This window comes from Acanthaster planci, linkage group LG03, assembly GCF_054643075.1.
Source record: "Acanthaster planci isolate LZ-2023a linkage group LG03, COTS_SCS, whole genome shotgun sequence".
NCBI lineage: Eukaryota > Metazoa > Echinodermata > Asteroidea > Valvatida > Acanthasteridae > Acanthaster > Acanthaster planci.
In genome coordinates, this window is record NC_141779.1 from 3774178 (window position 1) to 3788326 (window position 14149).

At 40.1% G+C, this 14149-nt stretch overlaps 1 protein-coding gene across 2 annotated transcripts in view; it reads left to right on the top strand.

The window, feature by feature from the left end:
* The first annotated feature begins 854 nt into the window (after positions 1-854).
* Positions 855-14149, top strand: part of LOC110985606 (protein henna-like) — a 28183-nt gene continuing 14888 nt past the window's right edge. The window contains exons 1-5 of one of the 2 annotated variants that reach the window (XM_022246740.2): positions 855-1074; positions 8336-8440; positions 9552-9729; positions 10285-10299; positions 12931-13019. In XM_022246740.2, coding sequence (XP_022102432.2) covers positions 1012-1074; positions 8336-8440; positions 9552-9729; positions 10285-10299; positions 12931-13019 — 450 coding nt within the window. In that variant the 5' untranslated portion in view covers positions 855-1011. The remainder of the gene's footprint in view (positions 1075-8335; positions 8441-9551; positions 9730-10284; positions 10300-12930; positions 13020-14149) is intronic. The other variant, XM_022246749.2, reaches the window with a different exon arrangement.

Genomic DNA, 14149 nt, shown 5'->3' on the forward strand with positions numbered 1-14149 from the left:
ACTATAAAAACAACCGTATAGCAAACCACAAGTATAACTCACAAAAATAACAGTAAAAAGATTTAACAACTCTTTGTTTCAAGTGAGGCTACAAATTTACAGTAAAGTTTGTAAAATACGGGCGATTGACAATAGCGTGCCCCCAAAAGACGCGCATTGGGTCGACAGATTTCTCGCACTGTGACTGGTCAACACGTTGCAAACTCTTGGAGGTGCACTATTGTGAAACACCCGTATTAAAAAGGGAATAAACATGCCTTTATAATGGAGATCAATGGGTGCACCTAAAGGGTGTAGTCCACTAATCAAGCCCCATTGAAAACAGTGTAAAATTATCATCGTTCGGGGTCCTATAACTTGCGTACGTTAAATTATTGTATGGTCCACAATCTTTCACTTTCTTTTTAATATTCTGTGGGTTAACCAATTATATTTTGAGTTATCCCAACAAAATGAAATTACCCCCGAAAAGTGATTTTTTTTCTCAAGTCTGCTTGCAGCCATTTTTCAAGTGAAACCCTCAACTTTCTCGGACTCTTATAATATAGGACCATTTTTCAACCGTATTTTTTAGCCTTTCTACTCTCAGATGAAATCCCAAGGACCCCCAGGGAGTTAACTGATTCTTGCAGAGATTTACACAATCTCACCATTTTGGGGGCCGCACAATCTCCTTTTTCAAAAGACACTGCGGGGGCACTTTTAATGCTGATGAGCTGGCTAGAAATTCTCACTTGAATTAATGGACTGCGCCTTAAAGAGTGACCGCCCATTGATGTGGCCGCGCCGTCACACTGAAGTTAAATAGCGCCCCCCGGTAGGTTAGGTAAGATAAGCACGTCGCACGCACTTGCGTCGCACGTACGTCATGCGCTTTTAGACTGCGTAACAAAATTTGGCCTTCAGGACGTACGGAAACTTGACGGCCAAAGCGAAAACGCCGATTTCTCGGCTTTGAAAGTGTCCTCTGTGGATCTGTTCGCAAAATTCTGCTGCACTTGTTAAAGGGAAATGGACGGTGAGCCGGCAACAAAGCAACGGCGACTGGAGACCAACGGTTCCGTGGATGATGCAGTAAGTTGATTGAAAAAGTGATTCATCCTTCCATCATTGCATCGGTGAATTCGTCAGGCTTAACTCACGCACACTCAGTGTCATGTTCTTGAGAAGTTGAGTGCGGCCCTTGCACGAACTTACCGGTACAGAACTGCGTAAAATTTGTTTTTACGAACTTAGAGCTAACACTGCCCAGCAAGAATGTGGACCCAGGTTCGAGCCCCAAAATGAGCATAATTTTGTTTTTCATTTTTTCCCTTTCCCTCTTTTTTCAGTCAAAAATCCAATGCTAGAAAGAGAACCCCCCATCATTGATGATACATTACAAACACTTGACACCCTGTCCACAAATCCTGCGAGTTTTGTCCGAAAATTTCAAGTATTTTTTAAGTAAATGCTTTGATGTTCTCCCTGCAGACTTTGACCTGTCATCATTTTCTAATGGCTGATAAACCACTAAAGGTAGCGGTGTGAGAATTCAGCTTTTCAGCTGAGTTTCAGTATTTTTGGTTTAGATTTGTCCTCAAAAATCAGCTTTGGTGTTTACATGCTCTATACAAAATTCTGGATACTTTTTTAAGGCTGTGTCCGTAACGGGCTTCCGGAGCTACGGCTAGGTCTATTGTCTACGTATCTCCACGCATTTCCGATGGAGTGAAGACCTAGACTTAGCTCTAGACAAGAGATCGGGATGCAGCCTAAATTACAGCTTTTTGCTACCGGTACCTGTTTTTGGCTTTTTGTTTGTGGCTACTCACCACCCCTGTGTAGTGTACAATTAGTGATGTCTGTATGGAAATACTTCCTCATACGACATTTACTTTTCATAGATATTTTCCTCTTCCTGGGGGTACATTTGTGTACATGTAGATCCATACCTCTGGAGGAGTTTTTAAAGGGAAATAAAATCTGGCAGAGATTTGTGGAAAAGACGCAGACAGCAACCAATCTAAAGTGCTGTAACCATAGCCTCACTTTAGAAATGGGTCTTAACCTATCATAACCTAATTAATATGTGAACTGGCTAGATGAATGTACCCAACCCACCCAATGTCCTATACCTTTTCTCTTAGGAAAGTACTGTTTGTTACCATATCTTCATTTGTATCTCCCTGAACTGTTACAGTCATTTTGACACATTTCTACAGTATGTGTAAAATACGATCACGCTATCAATTGGCTGGGACATCAGTTGTTAAAACCACCAACCCACATGTAATAGTGTCAAAGAAGTCTTTGGAGGCAAATTGTGCATTGAACTTCACTGGTAAACGTGTTGTCGTAAGCATCACTTGATTATCGCAGAACGTGGGAGTGCTTGAAAACGTGCACTTCCTTGAAGAATTACGGTACCATACAATGTCTGTCACTTAGATACACTGTGGCTCTTAAGTCAGTGATTGAAGTTTGCCTCAATATCGGGCCATTTTCAAAAAGAAAGGTTTTCCGACAAAAAACTACCATACATGCACATGCGGCTGAGACATATCCAGCTGATAAGAATATTATGGAACAGTCTTGCAATAATAGATCAAATTGGGCTCTTATGATTAAGACTTTGCAGAAACTTCCACTCTAAAGACAGGCAAGTGTTGCACTCGGACAGACATATTGCATTTGTGCGCTGCCATTCAGGTTTGTAAGCACCGCATGACTCATAAAGATCACATCATTCTGGATGTCAGTGCTGGACTAGAGCCATGGGTCACGATGCATTTTGCAACTGCACACATGTATAATATACATGTACATACATATACATGTACATACATGTACATGTACAATGTACATTTAGAACTACCGGTTGTATCCATCACTGGTTTATAAAATACAAGCATGTTTTGTGCACTGTTTGGGCTTAGGTGGCATTTCACCTCATTTGCATGAATAGGGATGTGTTTGGGTGTGTCGTAATGGTGCCTTTTGATTGGCTGCTGACTCAAGGACATATGCACTGTGTTACTGGGTCAGCTTGTGTGTACTACACAGTGTGCAAGGACAAGGTACTGTACATGTACATGTCGTATGCTTTCTGACCTGTTGTGCATCTGTGCATGTACGTACATTACATGCACATACTGTTGTACATGTACATACACAGTACTTGTGTGATGCTTGATATAATAGCCAGTTTTGCATGTTCATTGATTTTCTGTTGAAAGAAATTTACAGTGAAGAACCATGTACTGTGTACCATGTCGAGCTATGTGTACATGTATACCAAAGTTATCCTGACAGCACTTGGGATACAAATACTTTGTTTACTCTGAAATTTAATGTTGTACTATTAACGGGGGAACTCCATTCCTCCATTTTCTGCCAGGATATCCAGCTGAGGTTAAGGTTATTGCAATAAAACGCAACAAGAACAGCCCTCACCCAAGCACTGTTGTCACTGACCCTGGCCAAACCTGACCAGGACTAATGTAAGCTTGTACACTGGCAGATGATAGGCTGTCATCTTTGACCTCTGGCCAAGGGTTCGTAACCCCACATTTACTGAGTATTGAGCATACCTGTACATCTGTCATACCTCTTTATTGAATACTGCTCCAGAGGGATCATGTAACAGGGTGACATACGGTACCGGTACCGTAACTGCATGTCACACTCACCGTTAAACATCACATCTGCCAGCATTGTGAGATATTGCACAGACGCAGACACCCCTGCAGTGCACAGGATAATGCTGGGACTGCTAACGCTGGAGTTCAAAGACTCCTTTGTCGCCCTTAATGCCCCTTAGAGTAAAAGTGAAAAACATCAACGTGTATTCAAGTATGACAAAACATTTTGTTGACTGCTAGGATGTAGGATGTGACATTTTGTACACCCTCGGGTATGCATTGTGCACTTGGGGGTGTTAAATCATCATACATGTACATGTAAAAGATCAACAATTGTTAATTGTTTTAGGTATAATATTCTTGTACGGTGTATTCTGGTTCAGACGGTACCATGGCATACATGAAAACCTTGGCAGCGCATTATGCTTAGATTAGAAAAGACTTTGTGTTGGAGGACATTTGGTTTGTGTCACATTTGTTGTGCGGAAATGTGTAGGCACATAGATGCAAATTGCTACCAGCAGATGTGCTGTTCCTAAACTGTTGACACAGAAGCATTGGAGGCCATAAAAAACACATGTCCAAACTTATGGTGGAAGTAATAGACCTGTTGGGGGGATGGGTGAAACTTGTCAGAATTATAAAACAGCTGTTGATTCCCATTTAGAAAGGATTGACTTTTATGCTGCATCTGGACACCATGTAGAGAAAATTGGACAGTTCTAACAGTGACAGTTACGTTGGATGCACACTGAAAGCCCCAGGTACACTGGGAAATGCGAGTTCTATTAAATCTGTAGACTTGACATTTTCACATGCTAAGTAACAACCATTTTTATCAGAATGCCATATTTAAGGATATACCAAGACAAGGAGCAGTTTGTTCTTTCTAAAGTACGAACTCTAACTTACTAAATGTTGGCCTTGAGACCCATTTTTTTTCTGGGGGGTGGGGTGGGAAACTGGGTCACCTTCAATCGACAGAATTGTCCTCGCAAATGTGATTTTCAGAACATTTTCAGAGTATTTTTCCATACTGCTGACAAAGCATTTTTGCGGCAGCGCTCCCAAAACTGGGTCATGTCCTTCAGTTGTGTAGAAACCCTTTGTCCTGTCTGACACAAAACACAGTTAGAAGGTCCATTAAGCCAGTAGAATTTCCCCTAGTAGTTAAAAATTTCTAAAAGTGTTTCAATGCTGAAAAGCACTTCCAACAACTGAACAAGCGTGTTGACTGCAGTTTTAGTGGACAGAAATCATGCTCTTGCAAAGTTGATATTCCCTGTTGCTGTCAAAAGAATGGACAGAACAAAATCTAATCATCAGTTATGACATTAAATTTGCGTACGTAGCGCATGAATACATGTAGGTATCAGAGAACTCAACTGATTTCTGTGAAGATTAATGATTTATTACGTAGATCCTTCGTCTATGAAGTAGGTAAGCAGCAGAAATATAATCTGTTATTTCTTTAAACTCCTCTTTTTCAGCAGATTTTTTTTTTCATTTTTAACAGGGTTTTAAATAAGGTTTCATTAATGGTTTCTTGTCCTTTAAAACTGTCTGTTTCCTTAAAATTGTACAGGGTTTGAGATGTGTGGCTGACAAGACAAGTATTTTTGTCCAGTTGAAGCCAAAGTTTTCTGAAATAACACCTAGGCTGGTGTGTGTGATCATTTTACCTCAAAATGAACATTTGCACCATTGCTCTAAAAAAGGCAAATTTATAAATTTCCATTTGATTGTTTTTTACCAGCCAGCAAAATCAAGCCTATATATTGTGCGCGTACATGATACAACTCAGGCCCATCTTAACTGTGTTTTGTGTCAAACAGTTTCCAAGGGCAGTGACAGCATTATCTGGCCCCTACTGAATGAATGGCCAGTTACATGTAAATGTTCCTTGTGATCAGGTAATGGCCAGTTTACTGTACATGCAAATTATGTTGCTGGTGGTGGATACCACCAGCCAGTTACATGTTAATCTACTGGTATGTACAATGTACATGTACTTGTGGTTTTATGTAGTAGGCCAGCCAGTACTACATGTGCAGTTATGCATGGATGTCTTACAAAGCACTTTTTAATGTGCCTGATGAAAAGAGTCCCTCAATAGCTGGCTGGCTGGCAGTCTGGCTGTCCTGACATTCATAGGCTGATTATGTTTCACTTCGCTGGTAATAATGAAACAGAATTCAGTTGCTGAATGTCACCTTGCTCATGTACATGTACATTTCGAGGCGTAGTGTATGTAACTAAGAAGGTTATCAGTTTTTTTTCAAGTTGTCATAAATTTCCCAATTGCCCATGTAGGTACTATTGTGTACATTTAATGTATAGTTTTATAAATAGATTTACACTTTTCTTTAAAGTCAACACAAGAATGTCGCACTTGAATGAAATTTGAAGTTGTCATGAAGATATGATTGTCATGACCTTTTCAATGGATATGTAAGAGTATTAGTTGATTTCAGGATGTTTTGGGAAAGGGACACTTGGAGAGCCAACATTAATGTATACATGTATTACAACTGGTTTTGTTATCACTGGCATGTTGGCCCATGGGCAGTTGTCTTGTCAGTGAGCAGTTCTATAGAATAATGTCTAAATGCCAAATTTCCATGAAAGTGATGATCTTAAGACAATACTGACGAGATTCACCAAAGCCTAATCAAGAAAATAATGCATTGCAACATTATTGCATTGCAATGTTATTGCATTGCAACATTATTGCATTGCAACATTATCGCATTGCAACATTATTGCTGAAAGTGTTGACAGGGTGGTCTCTGGATTCCTCTTCCCCTGAGGTTATTTTAGGCTTTTAGGGTTATAAACAAAAATGCTTGGATGTGTGTGTATAATAGCACATACCAGTATATGGCAGGTTCCTCAAAATATGGACTATTAGATAATGTTCAACTTTGGGGGTTCATTTTTCCTGAAGTGAAGAGTGCAGTGAATTAATTTCCAATGTTTGATGTAATGAGGGAAGTCATGGCTGATATCTGGAACAATGATGACCGTGTCAACCTTTCAACTTAATTGGAGTTAATTAATTGAAGTCTCAAACGTTAGCAATTTTGAGGGACATGAACTCCCTGTTAAAATCCAAGCAAACAGAATTTACTGAGGAGTGATAATCCCTGAGGTTATTTTACACAGATTTACATGTATATCTGGTGAAAGGTTCTAATATTTACACATATTAAAACCATAATCACGAAATTAAAAAGTACCTTTCACAATTAATCGGGTCCCGAAGTCGGCAGTCGCAAATGTCATTCGATTCTGTCATTAGTGTCCAATAAAACGACTGCAAAAAAAGCGGAAAAAAAGCGAGTAAAATCCATATATCGATGTACAGCACAAGCTTTAAAAAAGAGTGCAAAAAAGCACCGCCAAACCATCATCCTTTTAAGACTGAACCGATCACATTTTCTTCAAGTATGTTCTCGAAAACCGCAGTCCAAAATACCGATCGTGGCGATTTTGCGGCTTCCATCAATCTCTCGTGGTGACGTTAGAGAAACATTTCGCTGGATCTTGGCCTGTTAGATAGTGCGCCCTCTTTTTTATTTGATATTCATGAACCCCTCCACGGAATGGCGACGCTCCGCAATTTTTCTCTTCGGAACAATTTTTCTCAAAAGAAAATCCGTCATTCTGAAAATAATGTTCGAGACATAAAATACGATTCATGATGAAAATCTAATGCTCAGAGTTGTTAATTTTAATTTTATTTTCAGCAGGGTTATCTCCAAAATAACTGGCAAAATGAAAATCGCGCATGGAATTTTTGAGCACTACATGTGACAGCATTTTCGGCATTCTCGAACGTTATGCAGTTTCTGTCAAAATTATTGAACGTGATCAAAATTCTGTCAAATATAACATTCACAAGGAACATATTGTACTCCTTATAAATTTTTGATGCAGCCAAACTTAAAGATGATTTTTGGTGGTCGAAATATACAAGACCTGGCAAATATGTTGGTATAGTGAGAGTGATTATAAACGGTAACAGAATAAAGAGAGCCAAACTTTTCTCATCATTTTCCGTCAATGTTGTGCTCTTTTTTTCGTGGCTTGAAAATCCATTTGATTTGCATTGGTAGCCAACCAAATGTCCACCATAAGTACATATTATGCCTAATTATCCCCAAATAATCATTTTTATAAATCTGTAGGTGCTAATTTGTATTTTACATGATCAAAGTCACTCTTTTAGAAGTTTTGACAAATGACAGCCATTGCATTTTGGTCCATTTTATGAAGAACATGCCATATGGACGAATGTTTGTAAGATTGATATTCATGAGGAGACACAGCACATGGAATCCACGGATCATTTCGTCTGTCATCCAAATTAAATCCCCACCGAAATGAAAGCCTGCATAATCGTTGAGTTCAGAAATATTGAGCGATCGGGGACTTAGCACACTCTTCATGTATTTACTAAACACTACATGTATATGGATCAGAATTATTGCAGTCCTCTGCATCATGTGTTCATGTCATGTGTTGGAATGAATCATCCAGTGACATTTTATAGACGACTCATCAATCGGTCGACAGGACTTTTTCAGGCGATTTTTGTATACATCATAGTATCATATGTCATACAAACTTAAAGCAGTTTTTCATCCTGTGAATTTGACCTTGATTCACGAACCTGGGTCTTGGTTTTTTTGCTTTTTTTGTTGTGACAGGGGAAAGGTAACTCGGAAGTGAGAGGGGAGAATGGCCGTACATCCCTCATGTTTGGCTTGAAGGAGGAAGTTGGAATACTCGCACGCACTCTCAAGTTATTTGAGGTATGTGCAAAATTGACGTGGACAGTGATTTTCCAACAGGTGATGAGTTGATGCTCTGTTGAAGTTAACAGTCGAATAAAAACTTAGCCAGCCTTTCATGATTTACTTTTGAGCAAATCTTGGTTAACAGCTTGAGGAGATATGGTAATATGTATGTACCGGTAGACCATGGCAATCCGTGCCGTACCAGTAGGAAAAGATGGGAAAGATTGTAGGGTGGGCAGAAAATACAGTGCACAAACAAACATCAGAAACAATTCAAGTCCCCTGCCTGCACAGCTGGCAATTAGAATTTGTTGACTGTTTGCCACAATATGCTGCCAAAAAATGGCCTCTCCATGGGACTGTTTCGGTGGGGCACTGTATTGTGAATTGCATATATTGTTACAGGTAAAGCACGCTTTGTAAAATGTACACGTTTTTACTAAATGGTTTGCATAGATGAACACGCTCTTGCCATGCAGAACGTGTATACCTTAGAACTGACGTGTATTTGTTGCAAACCTAGCTTGTTTGAAAAAGAGGGCAAGAAGAGGATGGAATTGAAAATATTCAGAGGGTTAGAATACGTCCAAATCAATCAGAGGGTTGGAATACATCCAGAAACTGTTCACGTCATTTTGTAATGGCTTGGTAGAAAGCTTAGGGGCTTGAGCTTGAACGTTGGGTGTGTTACTCATCAGAGACAGGCTGGTGGAATATATTTCAGCCAGGCTGAGGTGGCACACAGTGACCCTGACTTTGGACAGAAATGGTCCCTGTGAGGTCAGCCTGTCCTTCGCTAAAAGCACACACAAACTTGTGCGGGAGCATTCATGCAGTGAATTAATTCCCACCGAAATGCGCCCTCTTTTGTTTCCGCTCGGAGGGGATATGCTGAAATAAGATTACTCATGGTCACTTCAGTGTTCAGGCTTGCTCACTGACAAGTTGCCGACAAGTCACTTAAGGATTAAACTAGGATGCAGGCACTACTGGTAGTTTTGGGAGGGCATCTTTAAAGATTGTCTGAGCTGTTGCATGCCTTCAAAACTGGAGACCCCCAGCCTGGGCAGCCACATTTGCCGAGGACAAATTTTAACTTACTACTACCTGTTTCTGTTTGCCGTAGGAACATGGCATTAACTTGTCGCAGATTGAGTCCCGCCCCTCCAAGGGGGACGAGGGCAGCTATGAGTTTCTGGTCATCTGCGAAGAGAAGGCGGACAAGTTGGACACTGTCCTGGATAAGCTGAAAGAGGAAGCAACATACGTCCACGTGTTGTCGCGCTCCCAAGAAGAAAATACGAGTAAGCTGTAGAAGCTGTCATCCCAGAAACTTGATCTGAAATTGTCAGGATAGTAAAAGTTTGGAGTGAAGAAGCAAAACTGTATTGTGTATTCAGTTTGTGTTGTTTGCAGACCAAACGCAAGGCCAGAATCAACTCCACTTTCAGAGAAAATGGACTTTAAGCTTTCATGGCGGAATCAAATTGCCCCGCCTAGCAGTACAATGATGGATACCTGGGGAATTAGACATTTTCCAAAGTCCTTTAGAACCTTTCAGTTGAATTCATTAATGAGTACATTTTGCCATCAGGGTAATGTATTTGGATTGTGAGTTTTTGAAATGGATCCATATTGATCAATTTGGTTCAGTGAATGTGAGGAAAGGTGGATGGAAACATTCCAAGTACAGTTAATGTGCCCTTTATGTCAGCTTTTTGTAAGTGGTTAATCTTGGTTTCTTTTTTTTTCTTTTTTTTTCCAAACCCATGCATGTTACCCATCATGCTTTGTGATGTGACACCATCCTGCTCCGCCCCCTGCACATGAAATCATTGCACTTATTCATCGACGCAAAGGCTCTGTCGAGAAAAGTAAGTCACATCATTACGGTCAGCAGACCGTGACGTAGCCAGTAATAAAAGTGACTGAAAAAAGAGAGTAGTTAGACAGAACATACTTAGCACAATCGATTTTATTCTGCCCCTTATCAGCTTTTGATACGAGAAGGTTACATCAGAACACACTGTCATATTTTCAATGTCTTAAGCACGAAAACCAAAGTGAAAACTCAAAACACCAAAAAATGGTTTGGCCTTTGGAACTTTTACGTAGAGCAGTGTTTTAGCTAGGATTTGAAAAGTGGGAGTGCAAAATGAAAACGTAGGGAGTGCTGTCTTGTTAGAGTCCAAAATTTGTGCCCCAACTTGAAGCACGCAACACGAGCGCGCAGCGCGAAGTCCCTTACGGCCGGGATCCAGGGTCAGGGTAAGGGCCCTGGAAGTTCTGCCTATTTTAGATGTTCTCTGGTGGTCTCTGACAAATTTCTAACAGTTTTCGGAGAGTTTTGCCTTTTCCAACCAAAAAATAAGAGATTTTAGAAAAAAAATAAAATTGTAAAATCTGTGTGCAATTATATAGTGTGATTAAACAGCTCTGCAACAAAGAAGCGAATAATGACACACCTTTGAACAGATTTCTCATCACTATTTTATTTTATTTTAAAAAAATGGTATGCAGGTAATAATGCAGGTCAGTACTTGACACACATTTTGTGCCTTTTTGTTGCAATACAGTACATTCAGATTATTATGTGATAAACAAACAAAAATAAAGATACAAAATAAATCCCAGTATTCCTACGTGCATGTTTCCTTTGGCAATTTGGCTAGGAACAGGCAAATTGAGTACAAGATTCGACTTCAATGTGAATGGAAAAATACACGTCGTACATGAATCGCATAGTGCGTGTATGCTCACTGTACACGCATCCACATACATGTACATGTATATACCATACAGGCAGGCCATGTGCTCGCACTTGTGCACGAGTCTGAACATGGCATTGGAAGAGTTCAACAATTTTTTCCGTCTTTAAGGTAGAAGAACCTAAACAAGCTTTATGCTGAATATTGACAATAATAAAGATTACGTGTTGGCCAGCCCTTGCCTTTGAGAAAAAATCTGTTATGTTTCATTTCATTCTGGATGATATAGTGAGCATGCAGCGTAAGCCCTGAAACGATTATATGTCAACCTCGTCCCCATGGACTACCTCATGCGAGAATGGGCGTAATATGGCGGCTAACGATCACCATGGAATGAGGTTGATTACATGTACGATCGATAGCTGGTGAACAAGTATGGCTCCCTGTATTCATTTTGTTACAAGTTGATAGATACGGTGCTGTAGTTCATTTGTAAGTATAAAGGGAACCCACCTGCCGGCATTGATGCATTTGAACCAAACGTCCAAACCGTAGCCCCAGCTTTACTGCAGCGTATTTTTTATTTTGGACTTGGTTGATGGGGCCAAGAAAAAGCATGGGAAAAGCTGAATTTTAGCTCAGGTTTTATTTTCGCATTTGTTTGGATCTAAATTGCACAAGCCTTGAATTAAGTAGTGCACGGCTTGATTTGCACTGCCAGGCCGTGCTTGAAAAAATGGGCCGTGATTTCACAAAACTGGCCGTGCAAAACACGGCTGCATGGCTCGCTAGCTAAAACGCTGATGCAGAGGTACATTTTGTTCAGATATGCTATCTGTTTTTGAACGGACAAATACAAAAACTGCTAGGAAAATGGTAAATGTCTGCTCTGTTATGACATCTGAAATACAATTTTAAAGCTGTCTAAGGTTTAGATGCATTCAGGGTATTAAATAAGCAAATGAGATCTCCCTAAGTATCCTCCATAAAAGCTCCGTTAGGAGTCTTTGCTTAGCTAAACATGTGTACAGTCCTCAAGTGCAGTCCATCCAGATGGAACTGGGAGGTTTCCTGACGACTAGCACAATTTGTACACTTTCATTAAACTACACCCTCCAGAGCAGTTGAAAGCTAGCTTGACGGTCATCCAGGTTGAAAGTAAAATGCAGATTTTGGAGCAAGTATTGGCTCATATATCACCAAGGCAGGGAGGCCGTGTAGAAGTGTCTTGTAAACATGTAGAGTGAATTTATCCGAGGTGTATGGAAGTACATGTCAAATGCGTCCGGCTTGCCTGATGTTTGTTGTCAGAGAAAACAAAGAGCATTACATTTCTATCGCTTGTCACAGCGAGTTGTTTCATCAGCATTTTGAATTTTTGAGGAATTCATGATATTGAAATATAAGCTGTCACCCCCCAAAATCAATGTCAACAATGCTAAGGAGATTTTCTTTTTTAAGTAAAAATGAGTGCAAATTCCATAATGAGGACTACTCCAGACTTTTACCAGCCTCAAAAGTAATATTCTTTTAGATCCGGTGTGGAATGTTTTGGGATTCCAAGTTGCTATTCCAATGTAGAAACATTAGCTACATGTAAATTTGCCATCGTATTCTTAACCTGGGCTGGTTTTGCTGTCAAGTTCCATGTTCACACAGCTTGTGCCATAAGCATCTCCCATACATGTCCACTGACCATTCTCAGCTTGTTTTCAGCAAAAACCGTTGCCTTATTCCCAGTTACATGTACACACGGATTGAATGTGTTTGTTTGTGGCATCTCTTCTCCACATATAGTTCCGTGGTTTCCAAGGAGGATCAAGGATACGGACGAGTTTGCCAACAACATCTTGAGCTACGGAGCAGAGTTAGATGCCGACCATCCTGTGAGTAAACTGTTTTACTGACACCCCCCACCTTCAACCAAGCCCCTCCCACCTCTACCCCCTTTGGAAAAAGTCTAAATTCCGTTTTGATGAACTCAAAAGCAGTGTAAGTGCTTTGAGGCTTCTTGACACTGCACCACATGTTCATAACCACACAGTTACTTTGCAATTCCTCAGAGTCAAGTTGCTGCATTAAACAAAACACTGCATGGCATAGATGTGATCTATGAACTGGTATCCAGGGGCATGCCAAATTTACCTAGTTCTAGTGACCCTCGCAACATTGCATGGATCAAGAATTACTGAATATTTTGCAGTTCTGTAATATGCATGGCATAGATGTGATCTATGAACTGGTAACCAGGGTCATGCCAAGTTTACCTAGTTCTAGTGACCCTCGCAACATTGCATAGATCAAGAATTACAGAATATATTGAAGTCCTGTAATATGCATGGCATAGATGTGATCTACAAACTGGTATCCATGGTCATGCCAAGTTTACCTAGTTCTAGTGACCCTCGCAACATTGCATAGATCAAGAATTACAGAATATATTGAAGTCCTGTAATATACATGGCATAGATGTGATCTACAAACTGGTATCCATGGTCATGCCAAGTTTACCTAGTTCTAGTGACCCTCGCAACATTGCATAGATCAAGACTTACAGAATATATTGAAGTCCTGTAATATACATGGCATAGATGTGATCTACAAACTGGTATCCATGGTCATGCCAAGTTTACCTACTTCTAGTGACCCTCGCAACATTGCATGAATCAAGAATTACAGAATATATTGAAGTCCTGTAATATACATGGCATAGATGTGATCTACAAACTGGTATCCATGGTCATGCCAAGTTTACCTACTTCTAGTGACCCTCGCAACATTGCATAGATCAAGAATTACAGAATATATTGAAGTCCTGTAATATACATGGCATAGATGTGATCTACAAACTGGTATCCATGGTCATGCCAAGTTTACCTAGTTCTAGTGACCCTCGCAACATTGCATGGATCAAGAATTACTGAATATACTGAAGTCCTGTAGTATCGTAGTACTTTTTTATCCTTATGTTTACTCAAGCTGATAATCATGTAACAGGTGGTGATGAAATTATTTT